The sequence below is a fragment of the Pseudophryne corroboree genome, chromosome 3 (genome assembly GCF_028390025.1).
Source record: "Pseudophryne corroboree isolate aPseCor3 chromosome 3, aPseCor3.hap2, whole genome shotgun sequence".
Classification (NCBI taxonomy): domain Eukaryota; kingdom Metazoa; phylum Chordata; class Amphibia; order Anura; family Myobatrachidae; genus Pseudophryne; species Pseudophryne corroboree.
The window spans coordinates 511,072,997-511,094,434 of record NC_086446.1 but is presented as its reverse complement, the minus strand read 5'-3'; the positions used below and the strand labels follow the sequence as shown (position 1 = coordinate 511,094,434).

The 21,438-nt window shown below is 45.3% G+C and overlaps 1 protein-coding gene across 2 annotated transcripts in view; it reads right to left on the bottom strand.

The window, feature by feature from the left end:
- Window positions 1-19,405, bottom strand: part of MYH10 (myosin heavy chain 10) — a 321,458-nt gene extending 302,053 nt beyond the window's left edge. For both annotated transcript variants that reach the window (XM_063961060.1, XM_063961061.1), the window contains exons 1-2: window positions 19,309-19,405; window positions 7,718-8,089 (exon numbers count right to left, since the gene is read on the bottom strand). In XM_063961060.1, the coding sequence (XP_063817130.1) occupies window positions 7,718-8,062 (345 nt within the window). In that variant the 5' untranslated portion in view covers window positions 8,063-8,089; window positions 19,309-19,405. The remainder of the gene's footprint in view (window positions 1-7,717; window positions 8,090-19,308) is intronic.
- Window positions 19,406-21,438: the final 2,033 nt, after the last annotated feature.

Genomic DNA, 21,438 nt, shown 5'->3' with positions numbered 1-21,438 from the left:
GCCCGGACTACGTCCAGCAACTTGGAGGCCTCCAAGTCCTGAGTAGCCGCAGGCACCACAATAGGTTGGTTCAAATGAAACGCTGATACCACCTTAGGGAGGAATTGGGGACGCGTCCTCAATTCTGCTCTGTCCATATGGAAGATCAGATAGGGGCTTTTACAGGACAAAGCCGCCAATTCTGACACCCGACTAGCCGAAGCTAAGGCCAAAAGCATGACCACTTTCCACGTGAGATATTTTAATTCCACGGTCTGAAGTGGCTCAAACCAATGTGATTTTAGGAAATCCAACACAACGTTGAGATCCCAAGGTGCCACTGGGGGCACAAAAGGGGGCTGAATATGCAGCACTCCCTTAACAAACGTCTGAACTTCAGGCAGTGAAGCCAGTTCTTTTTGAAAGAAAATAGACAGGGCCGAAATCTGGACTTTAATGGAACCCAATTTTAGGCCCATAGTCACTCCTGACTGTAGGAAGTGCAGAAATCGACCCAGCTGAAATTCTTCTGTGGGGGCCTTCATAGCCTCACACCAAGCAACATATTTTCGCCATATGCGGTGATAATGCTTTGCTGTCTCATCTTTCCTAGCTTTTATCAGCGTAGGAATGACTTCAACCGGAATGCCCTTTTCCATCAGGATCCGGCGTTCAACCGCCATGCCGTCAAACGCAGCCGCGGTAAGTCTTGGAACAGACAGGGCCCCTGCTGTAGCAGGTCCAGTCTGAGAGGCTGAGGCCAAGGGTCCTCTGAGATCATTTCTTGAAGTTCCGGGTACCAAGTCCTTCTTGGCCAATCCGGAACGATGAGTATAGTTCTTACTCCTCTCTTTCTTATTATCCTCAGCACCTTTGGTATGAGAGGAAGAGGAGGGAACACATAAACCGACTGGTACACCCACGGTGTCACTAGAGCGTCCACAGCTATCGCCTGAGGGTCCCTTGACCTGGCGCAATATCTTTTTAGCTTTTTGTTTAGGCGGGACGCCATCATGTCCACCTGTGGCCTTTCCCAACGGTTTACAATCAGTTGGAAGACTTCTGGATGAAGTCCCCACTCTCCCGGGTGGAGGTCGTGCCTGCTGAGGAAGTCTGCTTCCCAGTTGTCCACTCCCGGAATGAACACTGCCGACAGTGCTATCACGTGATTTTCCGCCCATCGGAGAATCCTTGTGGCTTCTGCCATCGCCATCCTGCTTCTTGTGCCGCCCTGTCGGTTTACATAGGCGACCGCCGTGATGTTGTCTGATTGAATCAGCACCGGCTGGTTTTGAAGCAGGGGTCTTGCCTGACTTAGGGCATTGTAAATGGCCCTTAGTTCCAGAATATTTATGTGTAGGGAAGCCTCCTGACTCGACCATTGTCCTTGGAAGTTTCTTCCCTGCGTGACTGCCCCCCAACCTCGGAGGCTTGCATCCGTGGTTACCAGGACCCAGTCCTGTATGCCGAATCTGCGGCCCTCTAAAAAATGAGCACTCTGCAGCCACCACAGCAGAGACACCCTGGCCCTCGTGGACAGGGTGATCAGCCGATGCATCTGAAGATGCGATCCGGACCACTTGTCTAACAGATCCCACTGAAAGATCCTTGCATGGAACCTGCCGAATGGAATTGCCTCGTAAGAAGCTACCATCTTTCCCAGGACTCGCGGCGTGCAGTGATGCACCGACACCTGTTTTGGTTTCAGGAGGTCTCTGACCAAAGATGACAACTCCTTGGCCTTCTCCTCCGGTAGAAACACCTTCTTCTGTTCTGTGTCCGGAATCATACCCAGGAACAGCAGACACGTCGTAGGAACCAGCTGCGACTTTGGAATATTCAGAATCCAGCCGTGCTGTTGTAGCACTTCCTGAGATAGTGCTACTCCTTTATAAGGAGATAGTCCAAGTATGGGATAATGAGAACACCCTTCTTTCGAAGGAGTATCATCATTTCGGCCATTACCTTGGTAAATACCCTCGGTGCCGTGGACAGACCAAACGGCAACGTCTGGAATTGGTAATGGCAGTCTTGTACCACAAACCGGAGGTACACCTGGTGAGGTGGGTAAATGGGGACATGCAGGTACGCATCCTTGATGTCCAGTGATACCATGTAATCCCCTTCTTCCCGGCTTGCAATAACCGCCCTGAGCGATTCCATTTTGAACTTGAACCTTCTTATATAAAAGTGTTCAAGGATTTTAAATTTAGAATGGGTCTCACCGAACCGTCTGGTTTCGGTACCACAAACATTGTGGAATAGTAACCCCGTCCCTGTTGAAGGAGGGGAACTTTTATTATCACCTACTGGAGGAACAGCTTGTGAATTGCCGCCAGCACCACCTCCCTGTCCGGGGGAGTAGCTGGCAAGGCTGATTTGAGGTAACGGCGAGGGGGAGACGTCTCGAATTCCAGCTTGTATCCCTGAGATACCACTTGTAGAACCCAGGGATCCACCTGTGAGCGAACCCACCGGTCGCTGAAATTCCGGAGACGGGCCCCCACCGCACCTGGCTCCACCAGTGGAGCCCCAGCGTCATGCGGTGGATTTAGTGGAAGCAGGGGAGGATTTCTCTTCTTGGGAACTGGCTGCATGGTGCAGCTTTTTCCCTCTACCCCTGCCTCTGGGCAGAAAGGACGCGCCTTTAACCCGCTTGCCTTTCTGGGGCCGAAAGGACTGTACCTGATAATACGGTGCTTTCTTTGGCTGTGAGGGAACCTGGGGTAAAAATGTCGACTTCCCAGCTGTCGCTGTGGAAACGAGGTCCGAGAGGCCATCCCCAAACAATTCCTCACCCTTGTAAGGCAAAACCTCCATGTGCCTTTTAGAATCCGCATCACCTGTCCACTGCCGAGTCCATAATACTCTCCGGGCAGAAATGGACATTGCATTTATTCTAGATGCCAGCCGGCAAATATCCCTCTGTGCATCTCTCATGTATAAGACTACGTCTTTAATATGCTCTATGGTTAGCAATATAGTGTCCCTGTCAAGGGAATCCATATTATCAGACAGGGAATCAGACCACGCTGCTGCAGCACTGCACATCCATGCTGAAGCAATATCAGGTCTCAGTATAGTACCTGAATGTGTATATACAGACTTAAGGATAGCCTCCTGCTTTCTATTCGCAGGCTCCTTTTAGGCGGCCGTATCTTGAGACGGTAGTGCCACCTTTTTTGACAAGCATGTGAGCGCTTTATCCACCCTCGGGGGGATGTCTCCCAACGTACCCTGTCCTCTGGCGGGAAAGGGTACGCCATTAGTAACTTTTTGGAAATCACTAATTTTTTATCAGGGGATGCCCACGCTTCTTCACACACTTCATTTAACTCATCTGAAGGGGGAAAAACCACTGGTTGCTTTTTCTCCCCAAACATAATACCCTTTTTAGTGGTACCTGGGTTAATGTCAGAAATGTGCAACACATTTATCATTGCCGTAATCATGCAACGGATAGCCTTAGTGGAATGTACATTAGTCTCATCGTCGTCGACACTGGAGTCGGACTCCGTGTCGACATCTGTGTCTGCCATCTGAGGTAGCGGGCGTTTTTGAGCCCCTGATGGCCTTTGAGACGCCTGGGCAGGCACTGGCTGAGAAGCCGGCTGTCCCACAGCTGTTATGTCATCAAACCTTTTATGTAAGGAGTTGACACTGTCGGTTAATACCTTCCACATATCCATCCACTCTGGTGTCGACCCCGCAGGGGGTGACATCACATTTATCGGCACCTGCTCCGCCTCCACATAAGCCTCCTCATCAAACATGTCGACACAGCCGTACCGACACACCGCACACACACAGGGAATGCTCTGACTGAGGACAGGACCCCACCAAGTCCTTTGGGGAGACAGAGAGAGAGTATGCCAGCACACACCACAGCGCTATATAACACAGGGATTTACACTACACAAAGTGATTTTCCCTATAGCAGCTATAATACACAGTATGGCGCCTAAATTTAGTGCCCCCCCTCTCTTTTTTACCCTATTGAGCCTGGAAACTGCAGGGGAGAGCCTGGGGAGCGTCCTTCCAGCGGAGCTGTGAAGAGGAAATGGCGCCAGTGTGCTGAGGGAGATAGCCCCGCCCCTTTTTCGGCGGGCTTCTCCCGCTCTTTATATTAATATTATGGCAGGGGATTTTTACACATATATAGTTTATTAGACTATATTATGTGTTTTCTGCCATTTTTAAGGTAATCTAATTGCAGCCCAGGGCGCGCCCCCCGCCCCCCCCCCCCCCCCCCCCCAGCGCCCTGCACCCATCAGTGACCGGAGTATGTGGTGTGCATGGGGAGCAATGGCGCACAGCTGCAGTGCTGTGCGCTACCTTAATGAAGACCGGAGTCTTCAGCCGCCGATTTTCTCCTCGGAATCTTCCGTCTTCTGGCTCTGCAAGGGGGACGGCGGCGCGGCTCCGGAACCGGACGACCGAGGCTGGGCCTGTGTTCGATCCCTCTGGAGCTAATGGTATCCAGTAGCCTAGAAGCCCAAGCTAGCTGCATGCAGGTAGGTTCGCTTCTCTCCCCTAAGTCCCTCGTAGCAGTGAGTCTGTTGCCAGCAGATCTCACTGAAAATAAAAAACCTAATAAATACTTTCTTTACTAGGAGCTCAGGAGAGCCCCTAGTGTGCAACCAGCTCGAGCCGGGCACAGATTCTAACTGAGGTCTGGAGGAGGGGCATAGAGGGAGGAGCCAGTGCACACCAGTAGTCCTAATTCTTTCTTAGAGTGCCCAGTCTCCTGCGGAGCCCGTCTATTCCCCATGGTCCTTACGGAGTTCCCAGCATCCACTAGGACGTCAGAGAAAAATTTTGTTAACAAAATGTAGAAAATATTGTCACTGTAATATTGCATGGAAGGTATTAAGTTTAGACAATACCCAACTAGTCATACATAACGGGATGTAGCTGGCATCTTAACGGACGGGATGACAGCGGTCAGAAGACCAGCGCTGGAATCCTGACACCTGTCAGAATGCAGCTGCTGGAATCCTGAATGTATGAGCATTCGGGTGAGGCTGCGGAAGGGAGAGTTGGGGTTAGGCTGTGGGGGGGGGGTAGCCTGGTAGTGTTCACTCTAGAATCCGGGCCGGGCAGGGCACCGGTTCTAGAGGGGCACTAGCGCGTGGCGAAGCCGCGCGTGCCGAAAAGGGGGCACGGTCATGCAAAATAGTAGGCGGGGTCATCGCGGGTAATAAAAGGGGGCGTGGGCGGCATCACTGTTGGGGGCGTGCCCAGCACCTATGGAGGTGCTGGGCTTCCCCCAAGCGCTCTCTCAGCGTGAATGGATGCCGCGCGCATCTTTACACGCTGTGAGGGCAGGAAGCAGGCAGCAGTTTTAGCAGGGCGCCACAGAAAGGGCAGGGCAGGTTTTGCCCTTAAAAAAAATTGGGCAGGGCGCAGCGCCCTGCTAAAACTGCCTAGCGTGAACACTAGGGAGGGCTAGAGTTAGGCTGCGGGAGGAATGTGGAGGGTTAGCTTAGTGGTTCACACCTGTTGGGATTCTGGCCGCTGGCATACCGAACCAAATCCATACATAACATAACACGTGTGCAGTAGTTATTTTTGCTTTTACTTGATAGATTCATAAAACGTGGCCTCTTACCACTGAGGCAGACGAGTAAAGATACCGAATTACAGGTTTGGAGCCACAGGACATTATTATGATTCTCATAATGTCATGTCCTACACTGGATGACGACTCTTTAACAGGCTAAGGCAAATGGTCATTCAAAGTGTTTCTGACAACAATATTCAGAGACGGAAGGTATCTTCCACTGTAAGGTGTCTCCGCAGCCACCTCCCGAATCCCATGAACAGTAATCACATGGTAAACTAGTAATGGGTTGACTTTTAAAGAAAATTATACACAAATGCATATTTATCTATCAATCTTTATGTATATATTTATATATACACATACAATATATGGTTTCACAGTATAGTTAAGGTGTGTTCCAGAACAGGCGCTCAGCAGCTATGGTATAGCAGACCTCATCAGATGTCACCACATCTCCAAAACAACAAAAAATCAGAGATCTGTGTTTATAACCTCAGCACTTTAACACAAAATTATAGACAAATAAAAATCACCATAACGTCCCTTAATGAAGGTTCCTGTGATGGAGTCCTCAAAGCGAATGTTCTGATGGAGTTTCTTCAGGGTATAGTAACATGTAAGGGAATAAAAATAAAGACCAATGTGTAGTAGATTCCTTTTATGTATCCACAGTTCTTAGTGTATTTTTATATGATAAAGAGGTGGCTTAGGAGCGTACCCCATTCACACTTTGATTAAGAAGCTATAAGCCCATCAAGGTTTCTTTGCCCAATGTCTTGATAAAGGCCCAGGCCAGGGCTGAAACATGTTGACAACAGGAGTGTTGTCAACATTACCTATTGGATATTTCAAACAAAAACTTTTCTGCTGCTTTGGAACTTTTAACCCCTTTGCCGATTTTTGGTGGTTATGGTGATTTTTATTTGTCTATACTTTTGTGTTAAAGCGCTGTGGTTATAAACACAGATCTCTGATTTTGTGGTAATATATGGTTTGAGTAGAATTGTATCAAACTAATTTATACAATTACCTAATGCAACAATATTGATTAGTAAATGTTTGATTGCTTTATGTTGGGTCTTGCAGAGTCAAATCCTAATCACACAATAAAATAATTACTTGTACTCTAGACCAGGGATGGGGAACCTTCGGTCCTCCAGCTGCTGTTGCACTACACACCCCAGCATGCCCTGCAACAGTTTTAGAATGGCCAAATAACAAAACTGTAGCAAGGTATGCTGGTATGTGTAGTTCAACAACAGCAGGAGGACCAAAGGTTCCCCACCCCTGCTCTAGACGGAAGTGCAAACAGTCATTCCTCTAATAACAAATAGCTGTTACGAAAAGGTAAAAAAATATGACAACGCTGTATATCAATGGAAGGTCCTGGCTTGAGGGTCAACAAGGGCTGGGTTACCCTGGTCGTGACCAAGATCAAACCTGGGACTGACCTGCGCAGCCCGCAATGTGAACGGTGCGACCCAGTTTATGCTAATGGTATGCAGAGGGCCGAAATACTGGCACTTCATAATGATGTCATTTCCGAGCGCCGGCAAAGGAATGACCCAAACTCGGGTCCAGTCTGGAGCGTGAATGGGATTTCAAGCAGGTCAGACCCAGGTTATTGGTGTCACAGGTTTATTAGATGGCTACGTTCTCACTGTCTCACTTATTTTCTGGCAACATGCGACCACCAATTTCACATATTTGTTTCTTGCATCACAAATATACAGGATTGCCATAATTAGTGATGATGTGTGCAGCCGTACATCGCCACTAATTTAATAAACCCAATGAAGAAGCAGATGTCAGATTCTCAAAAGAGCATAGAGAGAGCAAATATATGAAAGTCGAGAACAAAGTTTGCAATGCAATGGAAATCTGTCCCAGCTCTCACTAGCAAAGGACAAGACATCTAACCCTCTGTAGTAAAGTTCTGCTGGCTTCTAGCTGCAAACTTAACAGCAAATATTTGTGTTTTTATGGAGAAATATTAAAAATGACCTAATTGCTGAGCCTCTGTCTGACATTTCAGTCAGACATGAGAATGCAGCCCATTTTATACTACTTCACAGTGAACTACTGGATTACACCATAAAATGGCAGCGCTACTGTATGTAGTTCATGGGTACACTTTAACAATTCAATGGTCATATACCACAAAGTACTTACGTAGATGAGTCCTGAGTAATATCTGTCCTTCAGATTGTGCAGCACGGAAGCTTCATTTAGGCATGTCAGCTCCGCCATATCCTCAACTTTGGAAAACTTGGGTGGGTTCATTTTCTGGATGTCATCTTTGTTCACCATCGCCTTCTTGCCATTCTCAGCTAGCTCCACCACTACCTCGTCTCCTCGCTCCTCCTTAATGCTGGCAGCCTCAAACCCATGCCGTTCCGATGGCACCCACACCAGCTTCTTGGCTGTCCAGTCAGCCTGGGTGGCAGGATTGTAGACCACATCACGGTCCACAAAGAGGTATCGCTCTGGGTCATCCTGTCCCACTCTTTGAGACATTATGACTTGGGAGTGTCTAGGAATCACCTAAGAATAGAAGACAGCATGGTCAATATTAATCACCTGAATCATACCACAGTGCTTTGAGGTCACTTTAAATAGAGACTGATTATCACAAATTAACATATGTGGAAACAAGTGGACAGAACTGCAATTAGAGAAATGTTTTAAAAGACATTGAACTTACGCAACGGGTATAATATATGAAATGTGCTTTTATTGAAAATGAAAAGTCAAAGATTCACCTAGCATCTTACATGTACTTATATTAGTATGCCAAATCAAAGGGATTGGGAGGCACTATTTTAAATTATTACGATTACCTAATTTACTCAAACTAAGGTTTAAGGTAGTTGTCCACCCAAAACTAGGAATGGCTATGGAGTTCACAGTAGAAATGTGTAAGAAGATAGACTGACTACTGTATTAGGTATTGAAGGCATGCAACTGGTCCGTGCCCCAATTCAACAACCCTACATTTCAAATTTGTTTTCATTTTAGCCTGATCCCCTTAATGAGCAATTATTTTCATACATTATATATAAACAACTCACAAATTGAACACATAGTTAATTAGATTTGAAACAAACGGTGTTAGGATATGCATAATGTTCATTCTAGCACCCTGCACCTATTCAGTGATGAGGGCATATTTTAATTTTGAAGGGCAAAATTTTAGACGTGATCTGTAGGGATACATCATGTATAAAATTTTGCCCTTCAAAATTAAAATATGCCCTCATCACTGAATAGGTGCAGGGTGCTAGAATGAACACAATATCCAGATATCCTGCACCATGTGTAGCTATAAAAGCCTAAATCTACACAGCACTTAGGGCAGCAACAGATGAGCGACCTAAACGGGATTCAGTAAAAATACCGGCTGTCGGGATCATGGCGTTCACAAGACTGACGCCAGAATCCTGGCAGCTGGTGAAATTCCGATGGCTGGAATCCTGACCACTTCGGGGTATTCCCACTCGGTTGGTGGGTCGACACCACCAACCGAGTGGGAATACAACCTGTGACAAGCAAAGCGAGACACCAGGCCAGAGGCTCGGCGAGTGCAACAAGCCCGCAAGGGGACTCGCTGCACGAAATCAGACAAATGGGATGCCGCCGTCGGTATACTGACAGCCGGCATCCTGTTTGCCTGTAAAACACATGTATTCCACCTAAACACCAGCTTCTAAAAGCTGCATTGGGGGGGAGGAGGGGGGGGGGGGGGTTGTACTAAGCAGTGATAAAAGTGCAGAAGTGAGCCAGTGGAGAAGTTGCTTATGGCAACCAATCAACTGCTCTGTATACTTTTATAGTATGCAAATTATAAACATTACATCAATGCTGATTGGTTGCCATGGGCAACTTCTCCACTGGCTCACTTCTCCACTTTTATCACTGCTTAGCACATCTCCCACTTAATCTCTAACACAGATACGTATTGATTAATGCAGACTTGGAACCAGCATTTAGAAACACAACAAATTATGGTTCCGAGATTCTTTTGCTAAAAGTGTCTATGCTTTAAAGATTAAATACCGCACTTAAGAGCCAGTATTTTAATCACAGGTGTGACATAAACCTAAACCTTAAGAGCAGTGCTCCCTAAAGTTGTCCTCACACCTCAACAACAAGTCCACAAATCAGACCCTGTGGTTGAATACAGCTGTAACAACCAGTACCATAGGAAATACCATAGTGCTAAACAATACAGTCTACAAACACTATTTTTATCAGATGCATCCTACAGGATTGTTTTATTTAAAAAAAATTATAATTTTTCAAATATTTTTTACACAAACTGTTCTCTACAACAAACAAAACGATTCGCTTGGCAGAACCTAGATAAAAATAACCTTTGTCCTTAGCAAGGGTCACAGAGTACTGTATCAATTGAAAAACACTAATCTTTTTTGCATTAAACAACATGAAACCCTTGTGACGGCCAGCTGCTGTCAAGTAATCCATTACCATCCTCCTGCTTCATGAAAACGTTTCACAAACAACACTATTACCAATTTCCTGTGGTATACCTTCCAGTGAGACTATGGGCCAGATTCTGAGTCGCACGCTAAGACCACTGTAGCATCTTTTGCCGCTGTCACGTCTGTGACTTATGCCAGTATCAGCCCTTCCCCTGGTGTACAAGCATACGTCTGAGTGTGCAGGGGCTACGCTGTAATACCTAGTCTTCATGCTAGGCTGTTATAGCAGCGCCCTGCACGATTTTTAGAGGGCAAAATGCATCCTGCCCTTTTAGCAGCACCGTGCTTAAACAGCCATTGCTGCAGCATGAATAAATGCTGTGCGCACACTGGCGGCATTTATTCACATTTAATGGAGAGTTTGGGGGAAGCCCAGCATCATCAGTGACGCCACGGCTGAAGCACACCACCATTAGTGACGTTGAGGGGGCCGGACAGCCACTTTTTTGAGTGTGCGCTACCTGCTTGGCACTTCGGCGCCCTACTGTGCATTAATCCTGGTGGGGGGGAACACTAATACCACTTTGTTTGCCTTCAGACGCCACTGTCGAAACTTATACCAGCCCTATGTTAGCCTCCAATATCTATGTAAGCACCAGCTTCAGTGACTCGGACGATTTTTGTGCATTTGAATAGTAACCACCCAAAAACACCCATTTCCCACATATATCCGATACCAAGCATCTCAATCGCAGTTGCGCCTCTGTGCGTACACAAACTATAATGAAGGTAGTTTTTAGGGATTTTCGCAATAGAAAACAAGATTGCTCAACTCTGTGAAGATCAGCATTGCGTGCCACTCAGAATCAGGCCCTATGTATCATCATCAGCACTGTAACATGCTCTGCAGCATAACACATTTCATGGATGGGGAAATACTCTGCACATAAGAACTGGACAGCATTTATGAGTCCTATAAATATATATCATATGCAAATCCGTTATCTAACGGATAACACAATGGAATTAGCCACTTTGTGATTACAGCAAAAGAGGCAGACAAGGCATGCAAGGTCGACCACTATTAGTCGACAGTAAGTAGGTCGACGTGTCAGAAGGCCAACATGAGTTTTTTCACTTTTTTGGGTGTCGTTTTACTCCGTACAGTGACTGGAAACCCCAATTAGTGCACCATGTTCCTTCGCATGGCGAGCAAGCTTCGGGCAAGGTGACTTGCTACGCTTGGCACAGGTTACCATTCCCAATTGCAGTCCATGTGGATCGTAAAGTATGAAAAAGTTCAAAAAATGAAAAAAGAAAAGTGAAAACTCATGTCGACATTTTGTCATTTCGACCTAGAGTCCCTGTCGACCTAGAAACCATGTCGACCTATAGTGGTCAACCTAACGACCGGATACCAAACCCAACATAGTGGAGAATAGCATGAACTGATCCTCTTTACCCTGCCCTATCCCTGTCCATAGTGCGCCCCAAACTTTCAGCATTACAGTCACTGACTGCCCCTCCCAGATCACTGCTCCTATTATTACTTCTATCTTATTTTCTAGTATATTTATTGCATGGTATTTGCCCCTGTATTGTCTGATTAATCTGTTTTATTTTATTGTAGATTGTATTGTTTCATTATCCTATTGTAATCCTCCTTGTATGACACTATTTATACATTTCCGGACATATACTATGCAATTATTTGCCCAATACACACGATATCGGTGGGTCACCCACATAATTGTACGCAGGGCAGTAGAGAGCCAGGCCGGGCCCAAGTACTTTTCAGGGGGCGTGACCTAATCACAACAGGCGTGGTTATGCACTGTTAGTAAAAAAATATTGGAAGAAAAATTGTGTTTTAAGTGCCTCCATGGCCACACTGCAGCCCAGCACACAGCAGCTTGTGCTGGGATGAGGATAAGAGCTGCAGCTGCTGCCATGTAAGGGGGAGGGGGCCCCCACTGGGCCCAACCATCAGACCTGGGCCCGGGTAATTTGTACCCTCTTTCCCCCCTCTCTCGACACCACTGATTGTAGAGTGTATGTTTACGACCGCTTCAACAATATGGATCAGTCAGACATGCCAGATAATCCAGCATGTCCGTCCGATGAGATATTTTGAATTTGAAAATCAGCCACATGAGGCAGTGTACGCACAAATTTCCCCTGCTCCTTAGATATCATGTGGCCATACATGGAGCTATCTCACAATGTATGACCATGATATCTGCTGGGTGTCAGATAAAATGTCCTTTGGTCTGACAGGCATTTTATCTGGCCGTGTATACCTAGCTGAAGTGATGTCACTGGATCCAGGTGAATTGATTGACTGCATTAACATAAATATTGGTTTCAGTCCACAAATTGGTTCCCTGTTCTGTATATAGGAAACAATCTGACTTTAAAAAGGTACATTTCACCTTCAGCAGCTATTTGATAAAGACCCTCCATCCAGAGTCCATCCTCTGTTTTATGTAATCACTGCAGTTCCTTTATTCTGGCCCAATTTCATCAAAGCAGGTAATAGGACATTAGTTCCAACTCAAAAAGAATTTATAATAGACCAATAGATCGGTATATTATAAGAACGGGCGCTTGAACAGAGCTGTGTTTCTAAAAGCTGCTGCTATAATAGGTGATAGTCAGTCACCACATGAAAAAACACCAAAGAATATAAAAACAGCGCTACCAGGTGCTGATATTAAATCATTAAAAATATTTAATACAAATAAATTAATAACATATAAAACAAATTGAATATAATAAGCCTCATGAGCCAGTATTATGACCAAACAGTGGATTTATCCATGGACTCTTATTAAGGCCAAATGGTAGTAAGTGTTCCAATGCTTTTGAGATATCGTATCCTGTATGGATATACGTATGATAGTTACCAGATCCCAAGTGGAAAGGCAGGGTATTCCACCTAGCGCGGTACTGATGGTGCTGTCCTGCGCAAAAGTGAATGGTGGTTCTCCCTTTATATTGCTGTATGTCCACAGTTGCGGATCAGTCTCCAGACGGGTGAGCGTGAGATGGATCAAGGCTCTAAAGACCACTGCGGGTCCAATCAAACGTCGGAGTCCAATTTTAGAGAAAAGCAATGGATGGAAGATTCCATAGACTCACTGGCCTTGGCGGTGTCCTGGTCATAGACTGGCAACCTAACGCGTTTCACTGTCTGTTTGGCAGCTTTCTCAAAGGTAGTGTACTAGAGGCTCACTTCCCCTTATATAGGGGATTTAATGAGAGAATACTCAGCACCTGGACCAACATTAATTGCATACATTTGTTTAAAACAATCTCAAATTGTCTAAATAGCAGCAGGAGAACAGACTAAATAATACATATATCCTTTATTCAAAAAACGAAGTTCACAAATAACTTAAAAAAGACTTTTATTATTTTTCATAATCAAACTCACGATCATGTGATCTTAGTCACATGACCGCTCTAACCCTTATCATAGGCTGTAAACCACCAACTGGAAACGTTGCTATAACAACCATGTAAACATGGTTCGGGCCGTCGGGTAACTATGACCATATTAGGACTTCCGGCAACGTCATATTTCCGGTCACATGTTATAAACACGTGAGCGGACGCGTTGCCATGGTTACAATACAATGCTTATTTCCACTCTCGTGCTTGGATGTCTCGCGGTATAGTCATTCCGGTCACGTGTTTACAATCACGTGATCGGACCAAACCATACGACCTTGTTAAACAACTCTTTATTTACACCACAAAACTACGAATACCCAATATTATGTCTCCCATTCTATAAGTCTAGTACTCTTATCAGACGGGGACCTTTAACATACATGAAAATAAATAACAAATATATAGATAACCGAATGGCAGTAAAGGCATTGGTGAGGGTAGTTCTTCTCCCTCTTATACGGCTTCCGATGGTATCGTCCGACTGATCAAACTAAGCCTTAAAAAAGTTTTATCTATAAATATAATTCATGAAAAACAATAAAACTATAAAGGAAAAACATTTTACATCTTACAATACAGGTGTGCTTTTTCTTTTGCTTTTAAATATTATTGAGACGAAAAAATTATATATAAACAAATAAATAAACACTATGACAAGGATAAACAGCATAACCCCAATCTATGAATATAAATAATGTGAAAACACACTAAACTAATGTGTTTTTATTCATATTAAGAACATATTCCCAGAAGCGATGGCTCATAGAACCGAATTCAATTCCATCGCTTCGTTAAGTCCTTGGGGATGAAGGGAACTGAGTTTAAATATCCAATAGACCTCTTGTCTACAAAGGGTTTTGAACCTGTCGCCTCCTCGTTTTGTTTTTAAGATCTGTTCTAGACCGGTGACTTTTAATGTGCTAGGGTCCCCTTGGTGGCACTCAAAAAAGTGTCGAGATACACTGTGATCCAATTTTTTGTTTATAACATTGCGACGATGTTCCATAAATCTAATTTTTAGGGGACGCGTGGTCCTACCAATATACCTCAAATTACAACCACAGTGTAGCATATAGATCACCCAATCGGTGTCACAGTTGATAAAACTTTTTATACTATATACCTCTTTCTCTGAACCTAAGGTAATAATTTTAGTTCGATTCATAGTGTGGGTACAAGTAGTACATCTCGTTTTCCCACACTTAAAGAATCCCATGGTTCTTGTGGTCAACCATTACACTACCTTTGAGAAAGCTGCCAAACAGACAGTGAAACGCGTTAGGTTGCCAGTCTATGACCAGGACACCGCCAAGGCCAGTGAGTCTATGGAATCTTCCATCCATTGCTTTTCTCTAAAATTGGACTCCGACGTTTGATTGGACCCGCAGTGGTCTTTAGAGCCTTGATCCATCTCACGCTCACCCGTCTGGAGACTGATCCGCAACTGTGGACATACAGCAATATAAAGGGAGAACCACCATTCACTTTTGCGCAGGACAGCACCATCAGTACCGCGCTAGGTGGAATACCCTGCCTTTCCACTTGGGATCTGGTAACTATCATACGTATATCCATACAGGATACGATATCTCAAAAGCATTGGAACACTTACTACCATTTGGCCTTAATAAGAGTCCATGGATAAATCCACTGTTTGGTCATAATACTGGCTCATGAGGCTTATTATATTCAATTTGTTTTATATGTTATTAATTTATTAGTTCCAACTCACCCTGCAGTGACACAGTTCAGCCGGCCAACTTAAGGTGGGTATCGGACGGCCATACACACGGAGCCATCTAGTGCAAGACTGCCCGCTATGCCAATCCGCCCCCCAGCGCGCGCGAAGCACTGTATCAGATCGTCAGCCATACTCCTTGATCTTTTGAACATGAAGAAAGATCAGGGGAAGCGACTGACGACCCGATGGGAGCGCGCCATGAACAATATCGTGCATACACACAGAACGATTGGGCGTCCAATTGATCGGGAATGCCCACATTGTTTGACAAATCATTCCATGTGTATGCACCTTTATAGAGGTATCACTTACGCCAACAGTAATAGTCCAGCTGAAGTCACACTAAAGGACCATACACACTTGCTGATGAAATGAGCGACGTCGCTCATTTTTTCGGCAAGTGTGTATGCCGCCAGCGACGACCGATGCGTGGCCCCGCGGGTCGGCAATGATCGTCAAAGTCGGCAGTGCATGCATGCAGCATCTGGACTGCTGTCCAGGACCTGCATGCACGGCTGGCGGAGGCGTGACGTCACTGAGTGGTCATATCGTTCAGTGTGTACAGTCGTCCGCCGACCGACCGGCCGGCCCCGGAGGGGAAACATTAGACGATGTCGCTCATAGAGCGACATCGTCTAATGTGTATGGACCTTATGGGCGTGCCGGCGGCAGTGACAGGGGGAGTGCCCGTCACCCGGCTCCATAGCAGTGCAGGCAAATATGGACGAGATCGTCCATATTTGCCTGCATGCACAAGCCTCCACACTGAAAGATATGAACGGTATCTCGTTCATTAATGAACAAGATCGTTCATATTTTTCAGTATTCTCACCCAGTGTGTAGGGCCCAAGAAACAGCAGGAAAATAGATTGCACATGCAGCAGCCTACTTTGTAAATCTGTTCTCCTTGGGAGATTTAATTGAAAATAAACACAGCAAAGAGGACATGGGTTCCATCAAACAGCTAGTAAAGACGGAGTTTTCTATTTAGAAACATTTTGCCAAAAGTGAAATGGTCCTTTAATGCAAGAAATATACAGCACTGGCCTTACAATTCTAGAAAACATATGTTGCAGAGGGTGTAGAAGAGACCAGGTTTTAGCTTTAATTGTTTGACCTGCCAACAGCTCTGCCCACTGCCCAGGAGACAACCTACTTGGAAGAGAGTTATGGTATCACTGTGTAACAGTCAGGGAAGTAGTTAGTAATCAGGCCGCATATAGTTTTCCCCATTACAATATGAACACCAAATGACTGATGACCTAACTTACAACCGTCACCTGTCACTGCTTTCCTAGCACATGGAACCTTGTTAAACGACAGGAGGCCAACGTGTGTATGTCATCCAATCTTTTACAGAACCATAGCATCATCTCACTGCACTTTACACATACCACTCAATTCCCCTGTACAAGAAGCTTCACCAGAAAAGGCTAAATAGAACAGTAACCAGGTCAAAAAAAAATGCAGACATCCCTTTGGGACTGAAAACTTTTCGACCCCTTTTTCCGAGCCCCAGGCAGTCCTTTTGGCTTGGAGCACAAGAGGAATATATCCAATAACATGTGCAGATTAAAAAGGTTATGTTGTCTGTAGCGACCAATCAGATTTTGTAAATGCTTTCATTTTCTAAACTACACTAAAAGGTAGTCCGCATATGGTTGCTATGGACGACGATGCCACCTCTTTCCTTGCACCAGTTTTCATAACATGCCATATTTCTGAGCAGTTTACAAAAAATGTACTTAATTCATAATCTATTGCCTACCACTAATACAGTGCCACTAATGTCAGACAAATCAGTCCACAGAACACAGTAGTACATCACTGAACCAGTCTCCCAGCAGATGTGGCACATACTGATTCAAATAGGCAGACAGTGACATATCACTTAGTAGAGGCTTAATCCGCCTTCAAGATTTCACTGTATAAAGAGAATTCTATTTACAGTGAGAAATAAAGTCCCCTTTATTATACACATCTTTAAATAAAATGACATAATTGTAGAAAGATTATAAATATATTTGCCACATTTTAGTTAATATAGTGATGAAGATGTTAATGCAATACAATGTCCCCAACCCACATATGAGGGGTGTGTGGCTGCTGGAAGACTATAGAAGGACAGCTTGCTGCAAAATATCTGGTATAAAACGGACAGGTTAGAGGAGAATTTTCACAGATAAAAGAAACAGATGTATTTGAGAAGAGGGGGGAGGGGGGAGACACTGGAACAGCATGTATAGTTGCAAGGGATATGAGGGACAGGCGGGCCTCATAAAGAAACCAGGTGCCGGTATAAGGGGTATAAAGAATGCTGCCCTGGTCCAGTGGTGCTGATCTGTGCTGCTATATTCCTGTAGGAGGTGAGGTGGGGGCAGTACAGAGGAGGGGGCTAGACGGAGAAGAGGAGGACTGAGAATGGAAGCTGCTAGTCATGATGTAGACAAGCTCTTTGTTCCCTCCGAGCTGCTGCAATAAGAGATCTGAGCAGCCACCCATCCAGCCGGGTAACTGTGCTCCATGCTTGTTCCTCCAACTTAACCCTTTTCCTGCAATCCACTCCCCCAGCACGGTAAAACAGTCTACAGGCCCGACTGAAAACAACTCAATACCAAGGCCTGGGAGTTGCCCTGATTCATTCATTGTCTGGAATGGAGGGCACATTTTGCAGCAAGGCTGTCTGGATTAAACAGGTTTAAACATTAACAACCTCTGATGGTGAGATTGCGTCTCATACCTTCATCAGGTACCATGTTATATAATTTGCATACAAGGGCACATGGGCAGGGCCCAAAGCACATGGGCACCAGCATGGGAAGAAAATCAAGCTTCCCTTGTGGGCACCAGCCAGGGCTAAAGAGTAGACCATACGGCCTGTTCTAAAATGTTTAACCCTTCTCCTACCACAGGAACTAAAAGAAACATGGCTGCCTTCACAGAGGTGAATGAATGGGAAAACACCAGTTACCATTCGGCAATGTTGTAAGATTTCCCCAGGCAAACCTGAACACACCTCATTACTGACAAATAATTAACCCTTATTATAAGAGAACCTTCAGCAAGTGAACACAAATGTAAAGGAGTGAGGAATTTAAAATGTAAGGTCATGACTTATTAACTTGTAACACTATTTCAGAAATAAGGCAGTAATCTAATGGGGAAATGAACAGCATGCAGAAAGGAATGTTTTCTCTACAAAAAAAAAAAAAACACTTTGTATGTAGATGCCTGACTATGGGGGTTGTGTGGCGGTTGCAAGTTTAAGAGAGAGCCAGCTGACGAAAAGAATTGGAAGGACATAGCTTGGGGGTGCAGGGAATGAGAGGGTGTATGGGGAAAGGCATAAGAAGAATGAGCGGTATTTGTGATATTGTTGGGATACATGACCAATATGAAGAGGGCTAGAGGAAACTTGCTAAACAATTTCATAATTAAACTGGTAGGTATCACATATAACAGGTATATATCACAAAGATGGAGAAAGTGACAAAAGAACATACCTGGGACTTATTGCAGACCACATGATATTAGTGAGATCTGGTATATTAGAATATTACTTAATAGAATTACCAATTAGTGTGACAAGCCAGAGCGACTATTCTGGAACGCTGCTCTCACACAGTATATATTAATATCTCAAATGACTGAGGATTAAATGGACTATTATTACATGAATCCTATATTGCATTTCTAAAGGATTTTGCTATGACTGCCTGCCACCAAACATAGTAGTATTTGAGCAGGGGGCATTTTGTGTTATGAAGAGAGGGTATGTTCTGGGCATAGAGTATCTGAGAAGGAAGGTGCTCCCTGTGAATATAGCATGCTGGGTGTGTTTTCTCAGCCTAGGGCACATTCTGTGGCACCAGCATATTTAGGGGGTTAGGGTATTCCATTGGATCAAGGTATATGACCCACAAGACAAGTGTATTGGAGTCCGTATATAACTAAATATCAGGCTATAACTCGGTGCATTTGGGGAATTATATTTAGCACTCAGTGCCCTGATGATGTCCAGATACCCGAAGTGTATGAATTACCACTGATGGGGTATTTGTACTATTCTGTGCATATGAATGCGTTACACTATGTCATGCAGCCAGCCCGGCATCCCCTCTTACCAGCGGCTCCTGAGCTCCCTCGCTCCTTGTCTGCGCCTCCCGGTAACCGCCAGCCCGGCCCCGTCCTTCCAGACCGTCACCTCAGCGGCCACGCCCACACGACACCAGGAGGGGTTTACTAAACCTTTCTGCCTCAACTATTGGCCACCACCCGCTAGTAACCACACCTATCCCAGTCATGATTAGCCACTTCAACTATCAATCACGCTGAAACCGTTACTTTGCGCTTGCCCTTTCTCTCTCCATCATTTTTTTTCTCAGTTTCCCGCCCACTCCCGGCAGAGAGTGGTCGGAGGTGGCTGTCAGTCTTCGGTACATTTAAGCTATTGGCTGTGGTGGTTTCCATGGAATCTAACACGGAGAACTTGAAGGCGCGGCCATGTGGACCGGGTTGCGCACAAATTTGATTGACAGCGGTGTGATCCCCACGTGGGTGTACTGCTGATTACAAGAGGAGACGCTGCAGCAGCGGGTGACCAGGCGCAGTCGTAGCGTCAAAGTACACAAATCATGGCTGCTGCAGGCACAGCACGGCCGATGTAGTCTGTAGTTGCTGGTGGTAGGCGGGCGCCTTGGAGGGGCCGGGGGTGCAGTCGTTTGGTTCGGTGCCTCTAACTAGCTGCATGCCGCCCACCCCATTTTTTTTCTCTCTTTTATTTCGCCTCACAGCAAATGAATTGCCTAACACCCCTGGGGCCATTCAGTAGTTCTGTTACAATGCTTGGCTTAGCACATGTAAACATACGTTATCATGTAATATATGTGCTGGTTTGTTCCCCTAGGTATCGGGTACACGGAGTGTATCTGGAGCCGTGCACCACCCAGGATTCAGCATGTATCTGTAGACGGATCAGGCAGTGTGTCGCGACTGATATCACAATTGGACTGGCATTTACATGTGCCCGCCCAGTTGCGCTGTAAATCGCAACATCGGCTTGTGCGGCAAGTGTACAGGCGGTCTGTAGATATATCGGTCGTCAGCTGTGCTGCACAGCCAACGTGATATTGATATATATATATATATATATATATATATATATATATACACACACACACACACACATACTTGGATTGGGATGGAAAACCAGGCCAGGATATTTATGGAAGCAGCCCTAATAGGGGGGTGCGTTCTGATTAGGGGGTGGAGTCCCTCCACAAAGGGCCTGATTGTATGCAATTGTGGCCTTCTTTGCATCTTTTGCTGCAGTTGCGTTTGGGATGAGGAGTGGATTATGAACTGAAAGTGGCCCTGTAAAATTTTGTGGAAGTGGGCCGACATGGGCATGCACAAAAGGTATCATGCTTACAGGTATGTTTACATTGGAAAAGAGGAGACTAAGAGGTGACATGATCAACATCTGTTCTCTATAAGATCAGCACAGAGGACACGTGGTCACTCGCTTAGGTTAGAGGAGAGGAGTTTCCACACATTGAGGCGAAAAAGTTTTTTCACAGTAAGGACGATACGTGTTTGAAATTCCCTGTCTGAGAGAGTAGTAACAGCAGACTCAGTCATCACCTTTAAGAATGGGTTAGATAAATTCCTATTGGATAAAGATATTCAGGGTTATGGTGCGTAGGCACGCATTATAGTTGATCAAACTAGTCCTAACATAAAAATAACTAGTCCTATAATAAGACTGCATAGGAGACCACAAATAGGTTGAACTCGATGGACAATTGTCTTTTTTTCAACCTTAGTTACTATGTATGTATCACATACAGTGTAGCCATGGCAGCATCACTGGATGGTAGAGTTGCAGCACTGCAAAGATGGAATAACAATGAATGTGGGCAATGCAGTGTACTGAGGGGGTAATTCCAAGTTGAATCGCAGCAGGAATTTTGATAGCAGTTGGGCAAAACCATGTGCACTGCAGGGGAGGCAGATTTAACATGTGCAGAGAAAGTTAGATTTGGGTGGGTTATTTTGTTTCTGTGCAGGTTAAATACTGGCTGCTTTATTTTTACACTGCAAATTAGATTGCAGATTGAACTCACCCCACCCAAATCTAACTCTCTCTGCACATGTTATATCTGCCTCCCCTGCTAAAAGATTTCCTGCTGCGATCAACTTGGAATTACCCCCTGAGTGCGGTGGGCTGCCTGTCATGTGGGGGTTGGGCCAGA